The sequence below is a fragment of the Narcine bancroftii genome, chromosome 6 (assembly GCF_036971445.1).
Source record: "Narcine bancroftii isolate sNarBan1 chromosome 6, sNarBan1.hap1, whole genome shotgun sequence".
Classification (NCBI taxonomy): domain Eukaryota; kingdom Metazoa; phylum Chordata; class Chondrichthyes; order Torpediniformes; family Narcinidae; genus Narcine; species Narcine bancroftii.
In genome coordinates this window covers 43,936,556-43,963,179 of record NC_091474.1, presented here as the reverse complement: position 1 = coordinate 43,963,179, position 26,624 = coordinate 43,936,556, and the positions used below count along the sequence as shown (strand labels likewise).

At 40.9% G+C, this 26,624-nt stretch overlaps 1 protein-coding gene across 2 annotated transcripts; it reads left to right on the top strand.

Annotated features, from left to right (window-relative positions):
* Positions 1-9,216: 9,216 nt before the first annotated feature.
* On the top strand, positions 9,217-26,415 carry LOC138736037 (PRELI domain containing protein 3B-like). 2 transcript variants are annotated; one of them, XM_069884855.1, is made up of 6 exons: positions 9,217-9,333; positions 11,679-11,847; positions 19,220-19,309; positions 20,552-20,622; positions 21,403-21,505; positions 22,805-26,415. In XM_069884855.1, the coding sequence occupies exons 1-6, from the start codon at positions 9,302-9,304 to the stop codon at positions 22,913-22,915; spliced, it is 576 nt and encodes a 191-aa protein (XP_069740956.1). In that variant the 5' UTR covers positions 9,217-9,301; the 3' UTR covers positions 22,916-26,415. The 2 variants fall into 2 exon arrangements, with proteins under 2 accessions (XP_069740956.1, XP_069740958.1); XM_069884857.1 differs by lacking the exon at positions 9,217-9,333 and adding an exon at positions 9,554-9,650.
* Positions 26,416-26,624: the final 209 nt, after the last annotated feature.

Here is a 26,624-nt window from a genome sequence, read left to right as displayed (position 1 = left end):
AGATACGGGAACTCCGCCCGCACCCTCATGCCTTAGTAGGGTTCAGGGGCTTCCAGGACCACATGCCACTATTATCTATAAGATCCTTTTTAACCAATTGTATCTCATCATGGGTAACTGGAGCAAGAGAAACTGGCTCGATAGGAGCAGCAGTGGGAGCAGAAGGCACAGTTGGGCCAGGAAGACTCAACAGCTGGGGGTGATGTTCCCCTGCCTTCCTCTTATAAAGGACCGTGGTAGGTTTCCCATCAATATCACTTTTAGGTACGCCTAACTTTAACAAGGTTAGAAAAGGGTCCCTTCTTGTCGGTCCGTTATTAGCAGCAGCCCCTCTCCTTTCATCCTGCTTGTCTGATTTAACCTGGGTTGTACATGAGTGGATTTTACCTCCCAACTCTAATCCTCGAAGCCCAGATAAGGTGTGCACCGCCTCAGACACAGGGTGCCCAATTAGTGGACTAGTTACGGACAGAACCAGTCCCCGTACAGTGGGTTGGGCAGAACAAACCAATCGGGTATGCATTCCGGCCGTGAATATCTCTTCGTCAGGGCTCCCCCCATGTACCCACAGCCTCAAACGCCCTGCATACAAGGCAGAGGCCAGGGCCTGTTGACTAATTACTGCTATACCCTCCTCTGGGGTGCCCCAATTGTTCTGCAAATGTAAATCCCAATCTACTGGTGACGGGTATACTCATAGCTGGGCATCCCCTAGAGTGGCGAGTAAGTAATCCACCTCTCTTCCTCTACCCCGCAGCTCAGCAGTGACCCGGATATCAGTAGTCAATGTTCCTAATCCCAACAATTCCTCAGGGGTTAAATATACATTACCCCCTCCTTGCTCCCAAACACGCAGGAGCCAGGCTGCCAGAGTTTCTCCCGCCTTTTGCCTAAATCGATCTCCAATGGCAGCCAGCTCTTTTATAGAGAAGTCACGTATTATTGACTGCTCTTGACCCCTGCTCCAAATTTGGCCCACAGGGTTCTTTGCCCAGTGGACAGGACGAGGGGGTGGGCCATTGAGCATAAGCAGGGGTTTGGGTACCTTCCCCTGGGACCTCTAGTGAGATCAGGGGATCATCTACCTCTTTAATCTCATCAGTTACATTCCACCCTTCTCCCTCTCCGTCTGTTTGGAAAATCTGCTGCCTTACAGGGCGGGCGTGAACAGCGGGTGGAGAGGGTAGTATGTTAGGCATATGCCGAGGAGTATCTGCATTACTACCATTGTCATCATTCCAGATATTCCCGTCCCAATCATCAATTACATCAGGATCGTCGCCATTCCTTATCATGGCATGAATACAATGTGGATTGGGTTCTACTCCATGCCTTTTTTTTATCTACACAGAGCTGCTGCCGGAGTTTAATATTACGGCAGATCGTTTGGACATGCTTATTCTCCCATTCTTTGGCTCGGTCCTGACTGGTGCGAACAATCTCGCTCATCATGGAACAGTGTTGTCGCATGGCTTCTAGCTCCTCCTCTAGTTGCTCTCTCTTGTGCTGAGATTCTACTTCTCGCTGAACTGATTCTGTTTCACGCTGAACAGAGCGGCGTAAGGCTGTGGCCAGCAGCCAAAAACCGTCCGTCAGCATCCCCTTTTTAACAGGAAATTTACTTTTTCAAAGGAGAGTGGCAACCCGCTCTCCCAGAGGCGCACTTGATGGATCTAACTTCTCATCCCAACTAATGGGTGGTCCCAACAAAGACAGGGTTTTGGCCAACATGCCAAACCCATTGTCTTTGGAAGTCCATCCCGGAATCAAGAACTGCTCAGGGCTCATCTCTTTCTTTCGGCGAAACATCTCGAGACCAACCCTGCTCACAGCGCCAATTGTCCTGGGTAAACTTGTACCTCTCACTTTGTTCATTTTGGATTGGTCACAGTGTTTGAGCTACCAAAAGAAAATAGACACAAACACCGAGAGCAGTTCAGTTTATACAAATGTTTATTACAAATTCAAAAGCTGATTTCAAACTACTATATGCAAGCCCTTTCCAATTATACTTTTCAACACCTGGACTGGTCGCAACTGCCAAGGCGAGGGAATGACTGCACACTTGTAGTAGGTTGTCGGGGCGTCAGTAGCAGCTTCTCCACCTCCCCCGATCGGGACGTTGGCTGGGCTCGAGAAGTTCTTCTTGCTGAGAGACATTTCAACCCCTCAGAGAGTCTCTACTTCAGCAGTGGGACCATGGCTTATATTATCCAAAAAATTGTTTACTCATTGCTTATCTCTTTGAATAAATGATTTAATTATCTTCAAGGTCTCCTGACAGACTGCGACCAACAAAAGGCAACTGCATCTCTGGGCCTCATGGTGGAAGTTAGGTAATGTCTACTGATTCATATGCATCCTGGGCCTCATGTTGGAATTTAGATTATGTCTTCTGTTTCAACTGCATCCCTTCTTGCATAAGCTGGTCTAAATCCTCCATTACAGATGAGAAAAATTAATTTAAAATCCTGTCTATCTCCTATGGCTCAACACAAAGACCTCCATGTTGATCTTTCATGGGACTAATTCTCTCCCTGGGCCTGAACCACACAAACTCTTAATATACCTGCTGAATCTCTTGGGGTTTTGTTTATCCCGATTGAGCTCCAGTCGTGTCATCATTTTGCCTTTCTGATTTCTTTCACTACACACTTCTGATACTCATCAAGGGATGAGTTATTTTGATGCATTTGGTTAAATCTGCCTACTTTTTCCTCGCCTCAGCCTCTATAACCCTTGTCAACCAGGGTTCTATAATCTTGCCAGCCTTGCACTAACATCCTCTCTCACTCAATTTCTGCAGGATTTTTGCTTATTTGATCCAAATTTGCCCTAGACCTGTTTTAAAATTTTAATTTTTACCGTGGAGTGCATGTGTTGGGGATATTTTAGGACAGGATTGGCTAACTGACACATCAGAGCCAGGTTGCATAGTTTTGAATTTGCATTCAGTAACTAATGGGGCACCACACGATCAATGAAGTCATTGAGGTGCAACGAAAGCATGCTGTGTGCAAGGCCCAAGCAGCATCCACTGCCACGACAGCACCCACCCACTTGTGTCCCACATATGGGGGAGCCTTCAGGGCCCAGATTGGCCTCACCAGTCACCTCCAGACCCACAGCCACCAATCTTCCATTTGACTTTGAAGCCATGGTCATCTTCGACTACGAAGGACGAACAACAACATCAACCCCAACGCACGATCAATGATGGGGCCTTGATTATTTACAATCTGTATCTACAAATTTGCTTCTGTTATATGGACACCATTATTGTGATTTACCAGGTTGTTTTAAAGAGGGCTTACAAAATCTGTGAAGGACACCCCACCCCACCCCCCTCCCCTGCCCCCCCCCCCCATTACCCCTCACAGTGCATCGTCCAGTTACTCTCATTGAGAAAAACAAGTTTTAAAGCCAGAGCCATCAGACTGAGGAACAGCTTCTCAGTCAGCAATGAGACTGGTGAATGACTCTTGAACTGCTAAAATAACTCCCCATTACTTTATTTGGTAATAATATTTAATTCAATATATGTACATCGGTTCTGTGCATACGTATTGTTTGTCCGTATCTGTGCAGTGCCTGTGTTTTTGCACCATGGACTGGAGAATGCTGTTTTGTCCGGTTGTACAGATGATAAATGAACTTCAAGGTGGGTAAGCAAGCTGTGAGGAAAACAGGGCTCAGAGGATGGAGATAGAGTGAAAGTGAATAAGGATATGGCAGATGGATTACAATGTGGGAAAATTAGAAATGGAGAATGCAAAAAGTGAATTAAATGGATTAAGGCTATAAAAGGTTGGAGAGGGATCGGGGGACTTTGCATGAAACTAAAAAGGTTGACAGTTTTTAAAAAAATTAATGTAACATCAATAGTATTGGAAAAACAAACTAACATATTTCCCCATGCTTCTCGAATTCCCACCCGTATCTTCCTCCTTTCCCTTAGTGATGATGTCCATGACGTGTGCATCACCTGTTGTAAGATCATGTAGTTCTGTGTCTGTTTCTCTCACACTTCCTCTGTCCATCATGTTGACAGAATTAACAGCCTTTCATTTGCAGTAATTTTCTGCAGCTAAAACATAGCTCCAGGCTCAAACTAGGCCTGCAATTAACTGAAAACAAGCCTGTATTTATTTATTAAAAATTGTCCATGTTTCACATCTCACAGCAATATCTGCTATTATGTGAAAATTTTATGTGATGTTTCAAGAAATGTTTAAGAAAAATAGAGGGTTATGGGTGTGAAATAGGGAAATATTCAATTGTTGTGGAATATTGTGGGCTGATCAAGATGGACTGTAAAATTCTGTGCTCCTCCAAATGTTCTGAATTGTTTGCTGAAGAAACTGCTAGAACATGGGATTCAGGAGCAAGAGGATATCCCATCATTTAAGAAGATCGTGGCAAATCCAATTTGTTCCTGAACTCAAAATTCTTCTAATCTTCACCACTTGCTGATCAAGAATCTTTCAACCTCTCAAAAAAAGTGTTTGTTGTTGCTGCCCTTGTAGGAGAGAGTTCCAAAGACTTGCAGCATCTGAGAGGGGGGAAAAAAATGCTTACTTTTCCTTTCAAAAAGGGAGATTATTCCTGGTTTTATGTCCTACTACAAAAAGATACATCCTCTCCATATCTACCCTGCCAAAACCCTCGGAATCGTTTCCTATCAATTTCTGGACTCCACCAGATACAAGCCTAGCACAAAAATACTTTCCTCATCAGCAAACTGCCTACTCCTTGGTTTTTTTAAAACACAAAACTGCTGGAGGAACTAAGCAGCCCTCGCATCGTCCAAAGCAGGAAAAGATATATAACCAACATTTTGGGCCTACACTCTTCTTCCTGGAATGACAAAAATGCAGGCAGACACCAAACTAAAATGGCTTGGGATAAGGGAAGGGAAGGGCAGGGGGAGGAGAACAGGTCAACAGACAAGGCCTGAACTGGACACGGCTGAGAGGATATGAATGGAAAGGTGAGAATTGATCGGGGATGGGGTTCTGTGAATGCAGAGCTAAAGGAAATGGGAAGGGGAAAAGACACACAGAGGAAAACAGAAATGGGGATAGAGGAATGGGGATGGGGCTAATGGAAACCAGAGAAGTTGATGTTAATACCTTTCATTGGAGGATGCCCAAGCAGAATATGAGGTGTTGGACCAGCTTTGGGTGGTCTCAGTCTGGCAGCTCATGATACCATAGACAGACAAGTCAGCATAGGAATGGGGCAGTGAATCCCTGTTATTGTGGCAGTCTGAGCCAAGGTGCTCAATGAAGCAATCTCTCTCTCATGTAGAGGAGACCACAGCAGGAGCACTGGGTGCAGTTGATGATTCCTGCAGATTCACAGGAAGTGTTGCTTCATTTGGAAATACTTTTTGGGGACTCCACTGGTGGTGTGGGCACGTGTGGAATCTCCCACAGTCAAGGGGGTGATTGGAAGGGAGGGAGGAGTGGGTGAGGGATTCATGGAGAGAGCAGTCCCTGCAGAACATGGAGGGGGTAAGATGTGTCTGGTAATGGGACTATGTAGGTCACGGAAATGGTGGAGGAGGATGTGTTGGATCTGGAGGTGGGTGAGGACAAGCTGAATTCCATCCTTCTGGCACATGGGGTTGGAGGGGGCCAGAGCAGATCTGCAGGTAATGGAGAATATGCCGGTGAGGGCTGAGTTGATGGTAGTAGAGGGGAAGCTATGTTATTTTGAAGGAGGAGGACACCTCAGATGATCTGGCATGGAAGACTTCCTTCTGGGAGCAGATGTGACAAAGATAGGGGAATTGTGAGAAAGGAGTGGAATCCATACAGGGGACTGGGTGTGAAGAAATGCAGTTGAGGTGGCTGAGGGAGTGAGCTTGTATTAAACGTATGTTGAGTGTTTTTCTCCCAAGATGGAGACAAATCAAGAAATAAAAGTTGCTAGAGATGCTCAGGGAATTTGAGGTCAGGGTTAAAGTTGGCAGAAAAGTTAATAAAGTCAACAAGCTCATCATGAGTGTATGAGGCAATACCAACGTTGTAATCAATGAAGCAGAAGATAAGTTGAGGGGCTTTGCCTCTGTAGGCTTGTAACATGGGACCACATAGCCAACAAACAGACAGCTTAGCTGGGGCCCATGCAGATACCCATGGTGACCCCTTTGACTTAGAGGAAAGTGGGATGAGTCAAAGGAGAAACTATTGAGTGTGAGGACAAGTTATTTCAGGTAGGGGATGGTGGTGGTAGAGGGGGACTAGTTGAGTCTGTGTCAAGGAATAAACAAAGGGCTTTGAGGCCTTTGGGATGGGGGATGGAGGTGTATAGTGATTGGATGCCCATAATTAAGATGAGGTGGTCAGTTTCAGGAAACTGGTTGAAGTGATGGAGGGGATGTGAAGTATCACAGATGTAGGTGGGTGGGGTCTGGACCAGGGGGACAAAACCGGTAAGCAGATATCGGTTTGGTGGGGCAAGAGCATGTGAACACAACGGGTCTACTGGGACAATTGGGTTTATGGATCTTAGGTAGGAGGTAGAAACGGAAAGTGTGGGATTGGGGAAACAATAACCAGAGATGATGAGTTCAAAGATTGTGTGCGAGATGGTGGTTTGATGAGTTGGTGGGGTCCTATTGAAGGGTTAAGTAAGAGGAAGTGTCTGAGAGTTGTTGACTGGCTTCAGCAAAATAGAGATCAGTGCAGCAAACCACAACAGCACCACCCTTGTCTGCAAGTTTGACAGTGAGGTGAGATTAGTAGAGAGAGTGGAGATCAAGGTGTTCTGAGGGAGTGAAATTAGAATTAATGAAGGGAGTTGTGAAGACCAGACATTGATATCTCGACAGCAGCTGGAAATATAAAGATCCAGAGTGGCCAGAACAAGGTGTTCAGATGGAGGATGGTTTAAGGTGGGAGAAGGGGTCTGTAGTGGAGGGTGAAGAATTCTAGTTGTAAAAATAGGCACGGGGATAGAGCTGACAAGAGTTCAGCATCATTGTGTAAAAACACAGAAATGCTGGAGAAACTCAGCAGGTTTCACAGCATCTATAGGAGGTAAAGATTAGATGATTTCTTTGGTGCTCCTTCATGCACCCATGATGAGCTCATGATCAATAGTGGGATTCTTCCAGTGACAATCCATTTCAATTTTGCACCCCATTACCATGCCAACATGTCTGTCCATGGTCACATACACTGCCAAACTGAGATCATCCACAAAATGGACGAACAACACTTCATCTTCCATCTGGGCACCCTCCAACCAGATGGCATTAACATCAACCTCTCCGGTTTCTGTGAGCGACTACTCCCACCTCACCATTTTTCTCTCTTCTTCTAGCTCTCTCTCTCCCCTTTTCCCTCCATCTTCAGCTCTGCATTCATAGAACCACCCCACTTCCCCCTTCCCCAATCAATTCTCAACTTTCTTGTCCTATCCATGTCCAATGATCATCTTTTGTTCGTTGGTCTCTCCCTCTGCCCTTCTACCAAGCCTTTTATTTAGATGCCCGTCTGCTTTTCATTCATTTGTTTTTACTATTTTGACCAGAATACTTTCAGCCCCATATCACACACGTCCATGATGGACGTGCTCTCTACAATAGGTTTTGGGGAGGGAATCCGGAATTGGATTAAATTGCTCTACAAGGACATCTGTAGCACAGTCCAAATCAATAGGTGGGAAACAGCTTCTCCATCAAGTCTGGAGTCAGGCAGGGTTGCCTGCTCTTTCCAGCCTTGTTTGTGTGCTGCATCGAGCCCTTTGCTGAATCCATTAGGATGGATGAAGAGATGAGAAATTGCCAGGCAGTGGAGGCAATCAGGTCAAAACCTCCCTGTACATGGATGACGTCAATGTCTTCTATTCAGACACATGATTGTTCTGCAGACTGATCAGTATCTGCAACCAGTTTGAGTCGTGTCAGGCACCAGGGTAAACTGGAAGAGAGAGGCAATGCTCTTCAGTAACTGGTTTTTCCAGTCCACCACCTCCCTTTACAGTCAGGCCTGACTACCTGAATGCGTTGGGGATCTAGTTTGGAGGGGCCGAGGCATGCAGCAAAAAATTGGTTGGAGAGGATCAGGAAAGAACCTGGTCATCAGGTTCTCTTAGTACTAGTGCTGATGTGGCCCATCCCCTGCACTCTGCCCTAGTGGTCACCAGAGCAGTCTTATGGAGATCTAAGATGGAAAGGGTCATGTACAAGTCACCAGACAACAGAGGCAAGGGCTGATGACCATCTTCGTGTGTGGCTTCACCAGGCTGTGAGTGGAACCAAAATATGAGGACGCTGCTATGTGCTGAGGTGCTACTTGTCTCAGGCATTACAAAGGTTAGGCTTGGCCCATTGCTGTGCAATGTCCTGGTCAACTGGACTTTGCCACACCACCTCTCTTTTGTGGGGTTTTTATTTCCCCCAGACAAACACCTTTGACCACAAGGCCATTAGCCAATGGTCAGCATGTAATATCCTGCATACACCGAGAGAGGTGGACTCGATGGGCCCAGTGGGAAGGTTCCCGGTCAGATCATCTGGCGAAATGGCTCATCACCCGTTCACACGAACATGCACCGGGACTTGGCCAGGCTGGCGGTGAGTGGAGCCCTCCAAGTCAGAGCTTTCTTGTACAACCGGAACACCCCCCACCCACCATCACGTTCGCTGTCCCAGAGTTGACTCTGGAGGAACGGAGAGAGTCGGCCACCTCTTCACAGAATGCAGGTGCGCGAAGAGCCCTGGTTCATCCCCAGCAGCAGCGCGACTCTCTGATTTATGGGGACGCAGGCAGAGACTGCTGGAATGCCATCAACAGCTGGTGAAAGATGTCCTTTGGTCTGGCCGGAACCTGTTGGTGATGCCAGTGAGGGAATGCTGCGGACTGGCACATTCCAGGCTGCAGGAGTCCGGGCTGCGAGGCGCACTCAGGCTTGGTGCACCGGGGGAGGAAGGCCCGCAGGCGAGAGTCCTCCCTTTAGGGGCCTGTGACTGAGGGGAAGTCCCTCAAACAAGAGAGGGGGAAGTGGTGGCAATGGTGTAAATAGAAACGAATGCAACCGTGATGGAAATGTATGGAGACGACATTAAGGGAAGAGACGGTGAACGGTTTTTTTTTTGCAAATCATTTATTTGAATAAAGTTTTTTTCTTGGTTCTCAAGAGGTTTGCTTCAGGCGCATGCGCCAAACGTCTCCTGCCGGCTGCTGGCGTCACGTAGCCAAGGTCACGGGGAGTGGGGCCACGTGTGTCGTTGACGTCAGAGGCCGGCGCGACCGCGAGGGTGCCGGTTGCGGGGAGGCGGCCGGACAGGATGAAGATCTGGACCTCGGAGCACGTCTTCAAGTGAGTGGGCGCAATTCGCCAGGCCGGCGTGGGGGCCGCGGGCCGGACATAGGGGAACCGGGGCGGGCGGGGGGGTTCCGGGCCTGTTGGTGGGCCGGGTCCTGTTGGTGGGCCGGGTCCTGTTGGTGGGCCGGGTCCTGTTGGTGGGCCGGGTCCTGTTGGTGGGCCGGGTCGCGGGAGCCGGCCGGCCGGTGGGTCGCCGGGACAGGGGCTGATGGCGGCTCACCGAAAGCCTCCGAAGGACCGGTGTGGGAAGTGGGCGCAGCCTCTGCCCGGGTTGGGGCTCGGTGAAGCGGATGGTCCTGTGGCTAGTGAAGGTGAGCGCGCCCTCCCCCTCCCCCCTCCCCTGACCTTTATCCAGGGACGATGGAGCCCACGCGGGCGTGATGGACTCGCTGTTTGTTATTTTTTCCATGAGGTCAGAGAGTCCAGGGAATTCCGGCCCTGTGGGTGCAAACCCGGTCCCTGAGCTGAGAGCGGGTCTCATCATTCTTTCCACAGTTTGGGAACTTTGCTGTTCAGCACTCGTGCATTCAGCCTGTATCCTTTGAACCTAAATTGGTTCATGATTGACCCAGAGTTCGTGTCGTTAAAAGTGTTATAAAAGATGCATTTGATTGGGTTGACCTTGCAAAATGGAGTGTCTGCTCAGTTTCAGGTTTAAGATAAGAGGGGCCTGAGGGGCAATTTTTTCAGGCCTGTGGAATGAGTTGCCTGAGGAGACTTTGGAATTGGGTATAATTACAACATTGAAAGACATTTGGATGTTCACAGAGGCAACTTCTTCAGCATGAATGAGATGTACAAAAGGACCTCTTTTCGTACTGTATGGTATTTTGACTCTGTCTCACAATAAATCACAATCTAGATTACTTTGACTTTACACTGAGTGAAAATTATGAATCTTTGTTACTCAAATTGATTTTTGTTTTCATGCTATGTCTTCTGTGTCCAAATGGCAGTCAATTTAAAGCTGATTCTTCATTCTTAATTTCTATTTTGTACTCATTCTAAGAGGTGTGTACAACAATTTGTTTAATTTGATATAAGCAAGAGGACCTGATGACAGTTGTGGTGTGATGCACAGTACTGAGAGATTATGCCATTTAGTTCTGATGTTGATGTGAAACGACTTTACATTAACCTCCCCTTTTTTAAACCTGCAAGAGGTCTACGGTGAATCTGTAATTTTTGCAGATGTAAAATGTTATGCTTCCAGTTTCTGGCCAATCTGCAAATGTCCTTGTCAAACCAGATAGGCCTGGTTGCTATTGGTTTTAACTTGAAAATTTGTTTATAATTTTGGAGTATAGGAATAAGTGGCTTTCTAATATCTCCCTGCATAATGCACATTCAACTGCATTCTCAATGTACACTATCACTGGCTAGGTGTGGTAAGAATGAGTGAGCTCTCTCTGAATTCCCACATTTTCGAATTGTCTTCAACAATATTTATTCTCGTGATGATTGATATCACTATTTGGATAGCAGTTTGGTTTTTCATTTGCTGCTCTACATTGCAAATGATAAATGTCCATTTTCATGTGAGCTTATTCATGTGCATTTTTCTGCCTTGATTGGAGTCAAAAACTAAAGGAATGTTCATTTGTAATTTCATAGATATTCTTTGTCTAATGACCACAGAAAAGCCTCCCAAAATAGCCAGCTCCTGTGATTGATGAAAGAGTAAAGATTTTTCATGCTTGTCTTTTTATATTCTAACTGAAGGCCTTGATCAGCGATGCCAAATCTTTTGTAATAAGTTATTTGAAAGATGATAAAGATATGACGACAGTAAATCTGTTTGCCATTTAGAACTGCATTCTAAATGTCAGAACAAAAGCTTTTTTCATCTGCTAGGATTCCTGATAATCATGTTTATTGGTGGATCTAACTGGAACAGGTCACGATTGAGTGTTCTCTCCAAGTTCTTTATAATATTTTAAAACGATCTTCATCCTTTGGAAAAATATGATGAATACTGGTTCAATCTTTTGCCAAGGAATAAAAAATGGCAGTGCTGCTACTGATCCAAATGGTCTCTGATTTGTATGTCTGTAACTATTTCCCCTAAAGGTTGAGGGTCTTGGCCCTTGAGTCCAGTCAATTTGTTTGTTTGAGGCTGGTGCAGTTTTTTTTGGTGATTTTTTTTTTGATAATTTTCACAAACTATCACAATTATTTAATCTGTTGTATTGAAGCAAATTATTCAGCCATGACATCATCCTGTATAAAATACATTCATTTATGGGGACCTGCATTGATTTGGGCTAACATGCCTTTGGGAAGTTTTATGCCATATTTGTTCATTTTGTTGCTGAGTTTATTTGTATTTCTTTCTCCAGCCATCCATGGGAAACCGTATTTAAAGCTGCCATGCAAAAGTACCCCAATCCTATGAACCCGTGTGTTGTAGGAGTAGATGTTTTAGATCGGCATGTTGATAACCAAGGCAAATTGCATAGCCAGAGGCTGCTCAGTACAGAGTGGGGGCTACCATCTGTTGTTAAATCAGTAAGTACTTCACTTCTGCAAAAAGTTGTTATGCTTTTACAGTTATTAAAGAGCAGAAACTATACACTTTTTCTGTTCATTGTGAGTTTGGTATGTTTATTTTATGGCACAGAATAATTCATTCTGAGAAAATTGCATGCAGTCTCAAATTTCACAAAAGATTACCTTCAGCTGAATGAGTTGTTCTGGTTCCCATCTTGCATTCCTCCTGTTCTTTAACTGGCAAGGGAAAATGCATACTTCCTCTTTTATCCTTCCTGTCAAGAGATTTGTTGTGCCATGTTTTTATGGCTGAGTTTGGGGACTTTTACAAGATCCAGAATGTTTTTATTTGGTTGTGCCAGAAACTTGTAGAATATGATCTGTTATTAGTCTTCAAAAATAGTGACTGGAGGGGAGTCATGTGATGGAGTAGTGGCCAGTGGGGTAATACCAGCCCCCTCCAGAAAAGAAGAAAAAAAGTGAAGAAAAGACAAAGTTCAAGAAATACAAAATATAAGAAATAAAAAAAATTCCTCAGCTGAGGAACGGGCAACCAGCTAAGGGATGCCCAACACCAGGGCTCTCAGTTGGAAGAGGAGGAAAGCGGCAGGAGAAGGAGTGAAAGGAAAGAAGAGCAGCAGCAGAAGGCTCAGATGAGTAGCCCAGAAGAAGAGGACCGAGGCCAAGCAAGAAGAGGCCTGACAAAGTGAGACAAGGAACTCGTCAGGAAAGTCAGAAGAGACACAGATTGAAAGAGACAAAGAAGACACAAATACAGGTGCAGACACAGAAGAAGACCAAGATCTTCACAGAGAAATAGGTAAAACAGATGGACAGAATATAGATAAAGCTTTTTTTCAAGAATAAATGAGAGCATTAAAAGAATGGTTGTCATTAGAATTTAGTGCAATTAAAAGAAAAATGAAAAGAACAGAAGATAAAGTGCAAAGATTAGAGCTAGTCATGACAGAAATAGGGAAAAGAGTAGAAAATGTGGAAGTATGAGAAACGGCTGTAGAAATGGAAGTAAATGACTTAAGAAAATTGATAAAGTGATTTTTTAAAAATTAGTCACAAGAGTTGTTAGCTCAGAAAATTGATATGTTGGAAAATTATAGTAGGTGAAACAACATAAAAATAGTGGGCCTAAAGGAAGATGAAGAAGGCACAGATATGAAGGAATTTATAATTAAAGAATGGATCCCCAAGGTCCTGGGAATGACAGAAATCCAGGAAAGAATGGAAATAGAAAGGGCACACAGAACATGAGCTCCGAAACCACAGACACATCAAAAACCAAGATCAATTTTAGTAAAGTTTTTGAGATATATGACAAGAGAAAATATACTGGAGTGGGCAAGGAATAAAATTAGAATTATTGGAATACAAGGGTCAAAAAATATTTTTTTACCCAGACACAAGTTTTGAACTCTTAAAGAAGAGGAAGGAGTTTAATACAGCAAAATCGATCCTATGGAAAAAAGGTTATAAATTTATGTTAAGATATTCAGCTCTGGTAAAAATATTTATCCCTGGGGAGAAAAACAGACCATTCTCGGATCCAGAGGAAGCACAAAAATTTGCAGAATGCTTACAGGACAGAGGAGAGATGAAAAGATGTAACAAGAATGAAGAATGGCGATTATTTTTATTTATATATATATATATATATATATATATATATGAAGAACTAAAGGGAAGAAAGGAAATAAGGGGGAAAAAAGGGAGAACTTTGTTATGTGTTTTTTTTTTAAAGTTTTCTGGGGGGGGTTGCGGGGGAGAGAATAACTGTCACTTAGAAATCAATTGACGCTTGTGAGCAGGTTCACAATTCAAATGGAATGGGGAGTTGTGGTTGCCCAGCAAGGGATAAGGGGCAACTCAGAGAGGGGAGGGATATTTGGGGTTAAGGAAATATTGGATGTGGGAGTTGTTAGAGTATTTTATATTTTAAATGTGTTGTCATACATTGAGTTTAAAAAGGGAAAACTGAGATGAAAATGGGGAAAAGGGGGGTGGTGGTGGTGAGGGAGCAGAACTGAGGTGTAAACAGGGTATGAGATGGCCACGTTAAACGATATGACTATAAACATTAATGGAATACATAACCAAATTAAAAGGAAGAGGTTACTAAATTTATTGAAGAAAGAAAAAATATATATAGCATTTGTGCAGGAAACACATCTAACTGAAGTGGAACATAACAAATTAAAGATAGACTGGGTAGGGCACGTAGTGGAAGCATCATATAATTCAAAAGCTAGAGGTGTAGCTATATTAATTAATAAAAATGTACCAATCAAAATAGAGGAGGAAATAATAGATCCAGCAGGGAGGTATGTAATGATAAAGTGTCAGATACATTCAGAATTTTGGAATTTGCTCAATATATATGTGCCTGATGAAGGGGATCAAAAGTTTATGCAAGATATTTTTTTGAAGATTGTAGATACACAAGGAAATATATTGATAGGAGAGGATTTTAACCTTAATTTGGATCCAATGTTGGATAAAACTGGACAAAAGACTAGCAAAAAGAATAAAGTGGCCAAACTTATGGTTAAATCAATTCAGGAAATGAAACTAAGGATATATGGAGGAGGCAGCACTCAAGAGAGAAGGAATATTCATATTATTCGAGTAGGCACAAAACTTACTCAAGGATTGATATGTTTTTGTTGTCAGCTCATATTCAAGGGCGAGTTAGGAAAACTGAATATAAAACTAGATTACTATCTGATTATTCACCCCTGTTATTAGCAATAGAACTGGAGGACATCCCACCAAGAACAGATAGATGGAGGTTAAACTCCATGTTACTTAAAAGGCAGGAAGAGAGTATATTGAACACCAAATTAAAACATTTTGAAATAAATATGGAATCAGTGAAAGACAAATTTATATTATGGGACGCAATGAAAGCCTTCATTAGAGGGCAGATAATAAGTTATGTAACTAAGATGAAAAAAGACTACAATCGAGAAATAGAGCAGTTGGAAAGGGAGATAGTAAGTACAGAAAAGGAACTAGTAAAAAGGGATGATGTAACGAAAAGGAGAGAATTGGCGGACAAAAAAATAAAATACGAAATTACAAACTTACAAGGTGTAGAAGAACATAATGAAAATAAAACAAAAGTATTACAAACTGGGAGAAGAAAACACAAAATATTAGCCTGGCAACTTAAAACAGAACAAGCTAAAAGAATGGTATTGGCATCAAGGAAAAAGGACAAACAAATTACATATAACCCATTAGAGATTAATGGGAACTTTAAGGAATTTTATGAACAATTATACCAAAATGAGAACAAGGGGAAAGATGTTAAAATAGAAGAGTTTTTAGCTAAAATTGAACTGCCGAAATTGCAAGAGGAACAAAACAAACTGATAAAACCATTTGAAATAGAGGAAGTACAGGATATATTAAAAAAGCTGCTGAACAATAAAACGCCTGGAGAGGATGAATTCCCAATAAAATTCTATAAAACATTTAAAGAGTTATTAATTCCTCCTCTCCTGGAAGTAATGAACCAGATAGAGGAAACACAAAACTTGCCAGATTCATGTAAGACAGCAATAATTACAATAATACCAAAGACAGGGAACGATCCACATATAGACCAATACCTCTACTTAATTCAGATTATAAGATAATAGTGAAATTATTAGCAAACAGATTGGCCGATTGTGTACCAAAAATAGTAAAACAAGATCAAACTGGATTTATTAAGAAAAGATGAACAGTGAATAATGTCTGTAAATTTATTAATTAATTCATGGAGTTCAAGGAAATAAGAGCCAACAGTGGCTGTTGCTTTAGACGCAGAAAAAGCCTTTGACAGAGTAGAATTATTTATTCAAAGTATTACAGAGGTTCAATCTACCACAAAAATATATTAATTGGATTAAAGCATTATGTAATGGACCATTGGCGAAGGTAACAGTAAATGAATATGTATTGAACCAATTTAAATTAAGTAGGTCAACGAGGCAGGGTTGTCTATTATCCCCCCTCACTGTTCGCTTTAGCAATAGAACCATTGGCAGAACTGATAAGAACAGAAAATAAAATAAAAGGGATAAAAATAAAGGAAAAGGGGTATAAATCAGTTTATTTGCAGATGTCATCATCGTATACTTAACAGAACCAGAAATATCAATAAAGGAATTGCATAAGAAATTGAAGGAGTATGGAGAAATATCGGGGTCAACGCAAATAAAAGTGAAGCGATGCCAATGTGGATTATACAGAATTTAAAAAAGAATAACCATTTAAATGGTAACCACAAGCAATCTGATACCTAGGGATCAGGTTAGATAATAACTTTAGCCATTTGTACAAACTAAATTATTAGTCACTAATAAAGAAATTGCAGGAAGACTTAGAACATTGGAAAGAATTACCACTAAGGCTGATAAGGAGGGTAAATTGCATTAAAATGAATGTCTTCCCAAGGATACAATACTTATTTCAATCGTTACCAATTCCTTTAACAGAGAAATTCTTTAATGAACTAAAGAGAATAATAAGGAAATTCTTATGGAAAGGGGGGAAACTGAGGATAGTGTTAGATAAATTAACAGGGAGGTACAACCAAGGTGGTTTTCAGTTACCAAACTTTAAAAATTATTATAGAGCAGCACTATTAAGATATTTATCAGATTCTTACCAGACAAGGGAAAAACCAGACTGGACTAAGATAGAACTAGATAAAATAGGTGAGAAGGTACCGGAACATATACTTTATAAGTGGGATGAAAAGCTGGTACAATATAAATGTTCACCAGTACTGCATCATTTACTCAATATATGGAAGAAGATTCACTTAGAAAGGAAAAAAAACAAATTACCAAATACCAAAATTACTATTTTTGCAAAATCCTCTCATCCCTTTTACAATAGATAACCTTTCCTTTAGAGAATGGGAGAGAAAAGGAATTAAAATAATACAAAATTGTTTTTTGGGAAATTATTTATTAACATTTGAACAAATGATGTACAAATATGGAATGGTACAATGTTTGCATATCATCAACTGAAAGCCTACTTAAAGGATAAATTGGGAAGCAGACTGAGATTACCAGAAGGAAGCAGTTTTGAATATGTGATTACAGATACAATGATAATTAAAAGATTTATAACAAACATGTACATCAAGCTGCAAGATAAGGAAAATGATGAAATCAGCTATAAACCTAAGCAAAAGTGGGAAAAAGATTTAAACCTAAAGATTAAAAAATGAAATATGGGAAAAGTTATGCTCTGGAACTATGAAAAATATAATAAACACAAGGTTACATATGATACAGTATAATTAGTTACACAGGTTATATATCACACCCCAAAAGTTTAAAAAAATGGGATCCAACATTATCAGATAGATGTTTTTGCTGTAAGAAGGAAGTGGGAACAAGAGTACATGCAATTTGGGCATGTGAGAAAGTGAAAAAGTTTTGGGAAGATCTAAATCAGGTATTAAATAAAATCACAAAAAGCAACTTACTTCTAAGTAATTTAAGAAGTAAAGAATTAGGTCTCAAACTGGATGAAGCGCAAAAAAGATTTATTATGATAGCATTAGCTGTAGCAAAAAAATGTATAATGTCAACTTGGAAATCAGAAGAGAGCCTGAGAGTACAGCAATGGTACATGGAAATGAATAAATAGATTCCATTGGAAAAAATAACATATAATTTAAAAAATAAAGTCACATTATTTGAACAAATTTGGGAACTGTACATGGAACATAACAGAGAGGGCTTGCCTTGGACCTCCAGCCCTAAAATGGTAAAATGATAAGATAAAATGACTTGATCCAACGTGTAAAAATTGATGACACAATTTTCTTGTTTATTTTCATTGTGTGATGACATTGTTTAATGGTTTTATTGGTTTTGGAGGGGGTGGGAAGGGGGGGAGAGAAGGTAGGGTGGGGAAAAATGGGAGAAAATGCCACTTTGATAAATGTTTGTATATATTTTGGTTGATATGGTTAACAGTATGAAAAATAAAAATATTAAGGATGAGGTCATTGCATCATTGCACACATTCTTAATGGACCAATTTCCAGTGGAGCATTGGGCTTTAAGAGCTTTGAAATGCTAAGTTCTCTTGTCTATGCAATCTTGAGATTTTGATATTTGACTTTCTGGCCTTAACATTACACTGTGGTCTATAAACACAGAACCACTGTTTATAATGGCTGAAGGGAAGATGAATCTGTAAATGAGCTGACGATAATTCAGTTGCCAAAATTGTCTATGTATTTATTTTGCATGGTGTTAAGGAATGCGAATTAGATGACAATTGGTCAAATCATACCAATGATCTGTGAAGTTCAATAAGGGAACAAAAATGCTGGTGAACTTTGTTTCTCCGGTGGAATTCTTGTTAAAGATTATGATCAGTGACATCATCAGTAATGAAAGAGTTCAGTTGTGTAACTCTGTTCTGTTGCACAACCCTTGACACGTGGGATAGCCCAACAAGAAATGGTGCAAGATGCCTTCTCCATAATGTTGCTCAGTGACTGGGAGGGCAAGAAGTTAACACCAAGTCATTAAGAGCGTTAGTGAGAGGGAGTGTAAACTTTAACCTCTAATTACTTGGTAGAATATTTGATTTCTTACTATTGACATTGCCTTCTGTGTTAAATCCAAAAATCACAGTCTAGTTCATTGCTTTAGTTCAAGGCAAGAATTGAAACTATTTAGATGTGCTATATTTTTAACTGGTTTGTTGCAGATATCTGATCAGATAGTGTTTTAGCAGTTACTTCATGTTAGATAGTCCTAGTTCTGTAAATTAAGTGGAAGCAGTTCTATACACCAAAATAACTTGAGGCCCTGTAGTAGATCCTGATGATCATTTTCTACAATCTGACAGTCATTACGTTGAACGTGTTGACAGAATGGTATCATAAGTAATGTTAAAATGCCCTTATGATGTAACGCTATCTAAATTTCTGAGAGAGATTTGGGGGCAAGGGTTGAAACAAACAATTACTTCCCAAACTGCTTTTTTTTTCCTGAATACTTGGTGTGTTTGAATTTACCAAAGTGCAAGATGTTTTCTCGTGCTGAATGAGTAAATCCGTGCATTTGGTTATGAAGTGTATGTTTAAGGTCTGTGGATTGGAAGTTTAATAGCAGAAGAAAAAGTTAAAATGTTGGCTCTTCAAACTGAGACATGGGTCATCTCTGCTTTGTCAAGGATAGATATACCTGCCATGAGTTCTACCACCAGGAATCATGATCCTTTGTGGCTTGTTTTGCATGTTTCACCATCTGGGTCAAACTCAGATAATACTGAAGGTCACAGGAGTGAATTCATTCATTGGTTTATGGATTTATTGTTATTATTAAAACATTGTGCTTTAATTTTCCAGCTCATTGGTGCATCAAGGACTCGAACATATGTACAGGAGCACTCTGTCGTAGATCCGGTGAAAAGGACCATGGAGCTTAGATCTGCAAATGTTAGTAGATCAATAACTAAAAATGGCATGGTATCCTTCTGAATGTAATGGCTGATGGAATAAATGAAATCATGTGATCTAAGGAGAAACAGTCTGGCTTCAGAATTCATTTAATTTGGTAATCATTCCAAATTAGCACAAGGGGCTGCATTGAGTGTATGAGATGTAATATTTCTAGAACTCATAACGTGCACAGACCTATTGTCTACATGACAGTGAAAAGCCTCAAATTGAGGTAACTGCACTGCTGATGTTTTGGGCCTGAGCCCTTCTTGAAGAAAATATTGGTTATATATCTTTACCTCCAATAGTTTCTCCAGTATTTCTGCCTTTTCACTATAATCACAGCATCTGCAGATTTTTGGGTTTCACTGATCTAGCTGACCAACTCCTGATTCTTTGTGGCATTCATGCAACATCAAATACAGGGTCAACCTTTATTACAGACTTCCAAATTTCACATTTTTTCATTTTCATTTATGGGTGACCATGTTATGTGACTTATGTATCTGTTTTAATTGTGGGAGGCAGAGTTAGCAGAGCAAAGCAGTGCTGTTACAGTGCCAGTGACCAGGACTAGGCTTCGAATCCTGCACTATTTGTAAGGGGTTTGTCTGTTCCCCCTGTGTCTGTGTAGGTTTTTGCCAACCGTTCAAAATCTTTTTAGATTTTAGACATGCACAACGGAAGCAGGCCATTTCAGCCCACAAGTCCATGCTGCCCGATTTACACCCAATTAACCTCAACTCCTTGTACGCTTTGACCGATGGGAGAAAACTGGAGCCCCTGGGGAAAACCCACCAAGAGATGGGAAAAACGTATAAACTCCTTTCAAACAGCGTGGGATTTGAACCCCTGTCCCAATCGTTGGTGCTCTAAAGGCATTGCGCTAACCACCGCACCAAATGTGCCGCCCCAACTTACCGAAGTATAGATCAATTTGGGTTTATTTGGATGGCACAGACTTGTGGCAGAAAGGGCCTGTTACTGTGCTGTATATCTAAATTTTTTCAGCGTGGGATTTGAACCCCTGTCCCAATCGTTGGTGCTCTAAAGGCATTGTGCTAACCACCGCACCAAATGTGCCGCCCCAACTTACCGAAGTATAGATCAATTTGGGTTTATTTGGATGGCACAGACTTGTGGCAGAAAGGGCCTGTTACTGTGCTGTATGTCTAAATTTAAAAAAAAAAATTTGAATGCAAGCTGTGAAACATTTTGATCTTGTTAATTATTTTACAGATAACTCTAACAAATATGGTCTCAGTCGATGAGCGTTTGGAGTATAAGCCACATCCACAGGACCCCGAAAAGTAGGTAGAAGTGTCTCTGCTAAATATAAGTATTCTACATGATGTTTGACCCCAGCAAAAGCATTGAGTTTCTTACTGCTTCTCTGCATGATGTATTTTGGGCCATTTTGATGTCCAGCAGCTGCCTGCTGTGCCCTTCCCCCTTCTCCCCACCTTTTTATTCCACCTGATGAAGGGCCCAGGCCTGAAATATTGGTTAGCCATTATTTCCTATGGATACTGCATGACTGAATTTCTCCAACGCATTTGTGTATTGCACTGGACACCAGCACCTATAGACCTTGTTTCACTCCTACCTGCTATGCTTTGTAGTCACAAAATGCACTTTAGCATCAGCTTGACCGTGAGCAGGAATCTGATACAATTCTCAACCACTGGAATTGATCAGTGGTATCCAGCTCCCTTTCTGGACACAGGTTTCTTTTGCTTGTGTATTTTTGCTGTGTTTGAACTTTTTATGACAACCACACATTTGTCCTCAGTAGAACCCAAAGGGAGCCATATCCATGTGAATGAGAACCTGTTGCAGGCAACAATAGGAATGGAACTAGTGGGGTTGCTTTGCTGCGACCCAGAATGGAGCAAATGGCTCCTCTGATGTCAAAAGAAAATAAGAATAACAGGTTGCTTTAGTATGTGACTGGAATGTGGCGTGTGTTCTTTGTTACACATCCTTGAGGTGACACAAGACAAAAATGATGGGATTACTAGGTGTGACATGCTGGAATTCTTCTGTCACTACATCTAACAGCTCCTTGTATTTTATTCCTGTCTTTCCAGGACCATCCTTACCCAAGAAGCTATAATCAGTGTAAAAGGTGTCAGTCTAAGTAGTTACATGGAAGGAATAATGGCAAACAGCATCTCTGCTAATGCAAATAAGGTAAGTGAACTGGGAGAGAAAACCTTTTTATTCTCAGTAGTTTGCATGATTTGCTCCCATAAACTTTCTTCCCTGTCTTTTAAATATGCTGGGAAATGAATCTTTATCTCTTACCAATGATCATCTTATTTATGCAATAAACCCACATGATCCTGTTGACTCTTAACAGCCCTGCTCTGCGTTCAGCAGAGAGTTTTTGCCTAATCTTTGTTCCGTCTTTTTTCCCATCTGTCTTCCCTTTGACATGAAGACATTTGAGAGAATGGTTGAACGACATAAAAATCTCATGAGCTATGGTAAGGGACTAGATACACTACAACTCTAATTATCTGAAATGGTCAGGACCGGACCTATGATGGTTTAAATGTTTTTTGTTGAGAACTGGTCATTTTTTAAAAACACCCCACGCAACAGAAAATCACTTGTTTAAACAACAAGGGAAAGCATTTTAAAGATTAAAATAATGTTTAAATTGCAACAAAAAAAATCCTGGCTGTGGCCAATCCCCGACACAACCCCATCACTGCCACCGATCCCCGGGGAGGCTTCCCAGGCTGGCAGAACGCTTACTGGCGAGTCGGCAGGCTCCAGTCTCCCCAGAGCTCCCAACCCTGATGCCTGAGTCCCGACTCTGAATCCTCCTCTCGGTCTACTTCACATGCACAGTGGGGAGTCTGGTGTGTGTGTGCGGTAGTAGGCAGAGGGGAGGGTTTGGAGTTGGTGTCAGGAACTTCGCTGGGGAACGCCATTGAGTCTGAGGTCCCTCTCCTTGATGACTCTAGGACAAGGGATCCTTCAGACCGCTTGCAGCTGGGAGACAGTGACATGCAGTTTGAGAGGGAGGTTTGGAGAGAAAAGTCAATAGGAGAAGGTAAAGAAGAAATGGAAAGAGGAAAGGGAGGGAGTTACCTGAAAGGAAGACAATTGTCATTCTAATTTCATGTCAAGTGAATTTTTTTTCCAACCTATGAGGTCAGTTTGGCTCCGAAAAAAAAAAAAAAAAAAAAAAAATTCAGAAAAATGAGAGTTTCTGATTTGTTTCGGATATCCTCATTTATCTGAAAATTTTAAAAAATTTGGATAAATGAGGATTTTGGAGAATCCGATTTTGGATAATTGAAGTTGTACTGTACCAGGATACAAAATGAACTTACATCCAGCTTAATTTGCAAGTCTTGATGAACAGAGTGCATTTGCTTTTGGAGTGTTTTGCATGTCACAGTACAGTTATGCTTTTCCACTAACTCTTGGTAATTGTCTGTAGCCACTGTGTTAACATGTCTGTGCTTTCCTATGCAGGGCCGAGAAGCTATGGAATGGGTAATTCACAAGTTAAATGCAGAAATTGAAGAATTGACAGCATCTGCACGCAGTATCAAAATTCCAATGGCTGCGTCATCAGTAGAATAATAGACGAGAACTACAGAAATATGATGCCTGCCTTGGATTATTTTAGCCTATTGCTTCCCACTGTGCATTTTTCCCCTCATTTACATGGGGCTCCAAATCAGAACAAAGGAGTTTGGATTTTATTGATTTCTGTTGCTGTGGTGGGGGGGGGGGGGGGTGCGCAGTTGATGTGGAAGGATGGTACTTGAGAGCCCCTACTGGAGATTGTGTAAATGAAAATGAATTGAAGCAAGTGCACAAAGGGAAGTAGTGGGTTTTAATATTGGCATGTAAAAAGTAATGTTGGCAGAAGAATTGGGAGACAACAATGACTTGGCACTGGAAGAGTGTGTGATAAGTAGATTAATTTTATGGTACATTGAGCTGCATAAAATAAGGACCGAAGTGTATAGGTCAGTTATTTGAATTGATCAGGAAGCAATAATTTCCCAGTAGATGAATTGTCAAAGTGAAAGATTGGCCAAGTTTCCATTCCTGCTGACTGTCCAGTTGTCAGAGAACATTTATGTATGTGTGCATTATGTTCAATCTGCTGAGAGTTGTAACTGAGAATCACAACTTGTAAATTGTCATGTATATGTTGCTTTGGACAGTGGCAAGCACTTTGTGGTGACCTCGCAAGAGTAGGCACTGACAGTTTCAAGAAGGGCTGAGGTACAGGAACACACTTCTGCAACTTGATGCGATTTTGCAATTATCAGAGCATAAAGAAAAAGAAACCTTCCAGTTGCAACACGCTTGCTGCGTGTTTTAAACTTCATGAAAATTAAATGGATAATTGTAACAGTTTTATCATTCACTGCAACATATTACAGTTAATGGCCACCTACTGTAGAAAAATATCCTTCTCAGAAGGATTGGGGAAAATTTTGGAAGTCCCTGTTAAGTACCCAAGAGTATTTCCAAAGTTGAAATATAAACTTTGGAACAATTTTGTAGAGTTTCAAGGTTCTCTGGTTCATTTAATTTTGATCATCTGTTTGGTTCATCTTTTAGTACTTTAGAGAACTTAACCATATAGTTGCCATTGTTTTTCCATATTGAGGTGTTAACATTCCTTAAGCACTGATATCACTGAAATTTTATATGTTAGGGTATAGGCTCTTTTGTTTTTGAAAAGGAAACCTGGCATACTACTTTAATTTTGGTATTCACAGGAACATCCTGTAATCTTGTAGTAAACTAATTCAATTTAAATGCAGACCTTCAATTTACATTATATTGTAAATTGTGGAGTTTTCGGATACCTTTAGTAAATCATTAATTGTCTTCAGTGATCAGCTGGGCTCCTGGGGTTATGGATATAATGTGTCATTATTACTGTCTGAATATCTAGAATACCCTTTTGGAGATGCTGTGATTGTAGTAAAAACACAAAAATGCTGGAGGAACTCAGCAGGTCTCAGTGTCCATTGGAGGTGAAGATATGCAACCAATATTGTCTAATGAAAACGAAAACTTTTTTTGTGCCAAGCAGCATTTAATGAGAGAGCTTAGAATGTGAGAATTCTTGGATCAGACTGTGTGAAAGGCTAAAGCTGACACTAGAGCTGATTTGTATTCTTTGATGTTTGTTTCACTTCAAATATGCTTTGAATGTTTTAAAGCAGTTACAAATTTAAAATTTAGATTTCACTTGGTGTTTGCATGGTTCTGGTTGGGAACCAGAATGGAATGAGTCCCACTTAAACAAGAAAATCTGCATACTCTGGGGGTCCAGTGCAATATCTAAATGTGCTGGAGAAACTCAGCAAGTCATGCAGTATCCATCAGAAGTAACATTTCTGGCTCGAACCCTTCGTTCTGACCATTTTGCTGTGTCACCTGACTTTCTCCAGCATGTTCAGGAATGAGTCCCAACCTACCACTGACAGTAACACATCAACTATTAAAAAAGTTTACCCGCTGTTCGATCATGAAGGACTTTGAGAGTATTTGACAATTTGACATTTTCCCACCACCTTGGCTACTATTATTCCTTTATCAAACTCCCACGTGATTTGTGGGGCCAAGTTGTATGCAGATTGTACAGTTTCCCACACAAGGCACTCCGAGGTAATTTAAGTGTTTGAGAAATGAGAAGCTACTAAATACAACCCTTAATATTTGCATTTTTGAAATCTTAAATACAGGTCAGTTTTGAGTTTGAATTGGATCTGTCTGTTGTTGTTTTGAAGTGAACTTGCTGATCTATGCAACCACTGATAGCACAGGTTTTAGTCCCACTAATCCAGTAAGTGTATATTCAGCTGTACTACTAATCTATTTTGATGAAACACATTAGCTATATGACATAAAATGTCTGCATGTCTCGTTTTCTTCCAGTACACTTCCAATATAGTATCTGATGTGGAGATCTATAAGCAGTACCAGCAAACTTGGTAACTGCTATTCCACACAGCACAAGCAACACATCTCACCAAGCAATATATTTCAGAATCAATTCTTTGTTAATGTTAAGTAAATCACAATTCAGTGGCATCTGTCTAGACAGAACAGGTGAATATAAAGAATTGGGGAATTATGATGGTACTGTTTGCAGAATTGCACTTTCAGATCATGGGTTACTCTACTGCAGTTGGTATCATTCATTTGAATCCACAGCTGAAAACTCAAACTCTGGGAGGTAAATGGAAGAGGAGTTTTTCTTGGAGTCCGCTTATTTTCACCAGAAGTGGCCTTTGTCACGCCACCTTCTTTACCTATCCTGATGGTCGTCAACCTTCTCTGAATTTGTCCTCAAATTTAGTTCATTGTTTTGTAATTGATGGCCTCACTTAAAAGTTAGTGCACAGAACTCCCTGCACGGAGACTCGGGATACCAATGTTCAATTTCTATGGAGGTTGGTGTTATGAACAAGTTTAAAACAATGTGTTAAATCAGAATCCAAGTTTTGAGCAACTAAGTGTGTCTAACAGCTCATTATGTGAGACTGGGTTTTTCATAGTGAAAAAAGATTTGTTTAGGGTCACACAATATAATGACGAGAGCAAAAGATGTCATCTGTAAGATCTGGAACTGGCCTCTCCATTTTGGTGGGTTTTGAATGGAATTGAGACTGTTTATTGGCCTTACTTTTACACCTATTTGATGGTTTTGTTGCAATACAATGGGCGTTACTTGCTACACTAGTGTATCCACTTATATTCCTTTCTGCGCAATGACCAGAGATCTGGAAACCTTTTACAACAATGAAAAGGCACATGGAGATTGTATGCTGCTGTTAGCATTTATTTAACATTTTGGTAAATGGGTATTGGTTAATTTAATGTGACTAACACAGAAATAAAAGTTGAATTAGGTTTATTTAATTAAACCGTACTGCAGTGTTTTAGTTTTTAAAATTTATTTTCCTGTGTAATACCTGTTAACTTGCATTATCCTAAAAGGATTTTTGTATGGAATATTTATTTTAATAGCACTGAACAGTATTTCAATCTTCAGCCAAGTTGTATCATTTTTAACAAAACTATTGTTAATAAAATTCAGACTATTTAAACTGTGGTTTTAATGCTTTGTGCAAACAAGTCAGGTGGGTTTTCCAGATTTGGACAAGATCGAATTAGAAATAGAAACTCTTGAGTGTTTTGTGCATATGGTGATATGTAGGTCATCACCACTTACCCACAAATTCTTCTTTGATTCAATTGAACAAATAAAATGAATAAACTGAAGATTTCTCACACATTTAGAAGACAAATGTCTTGA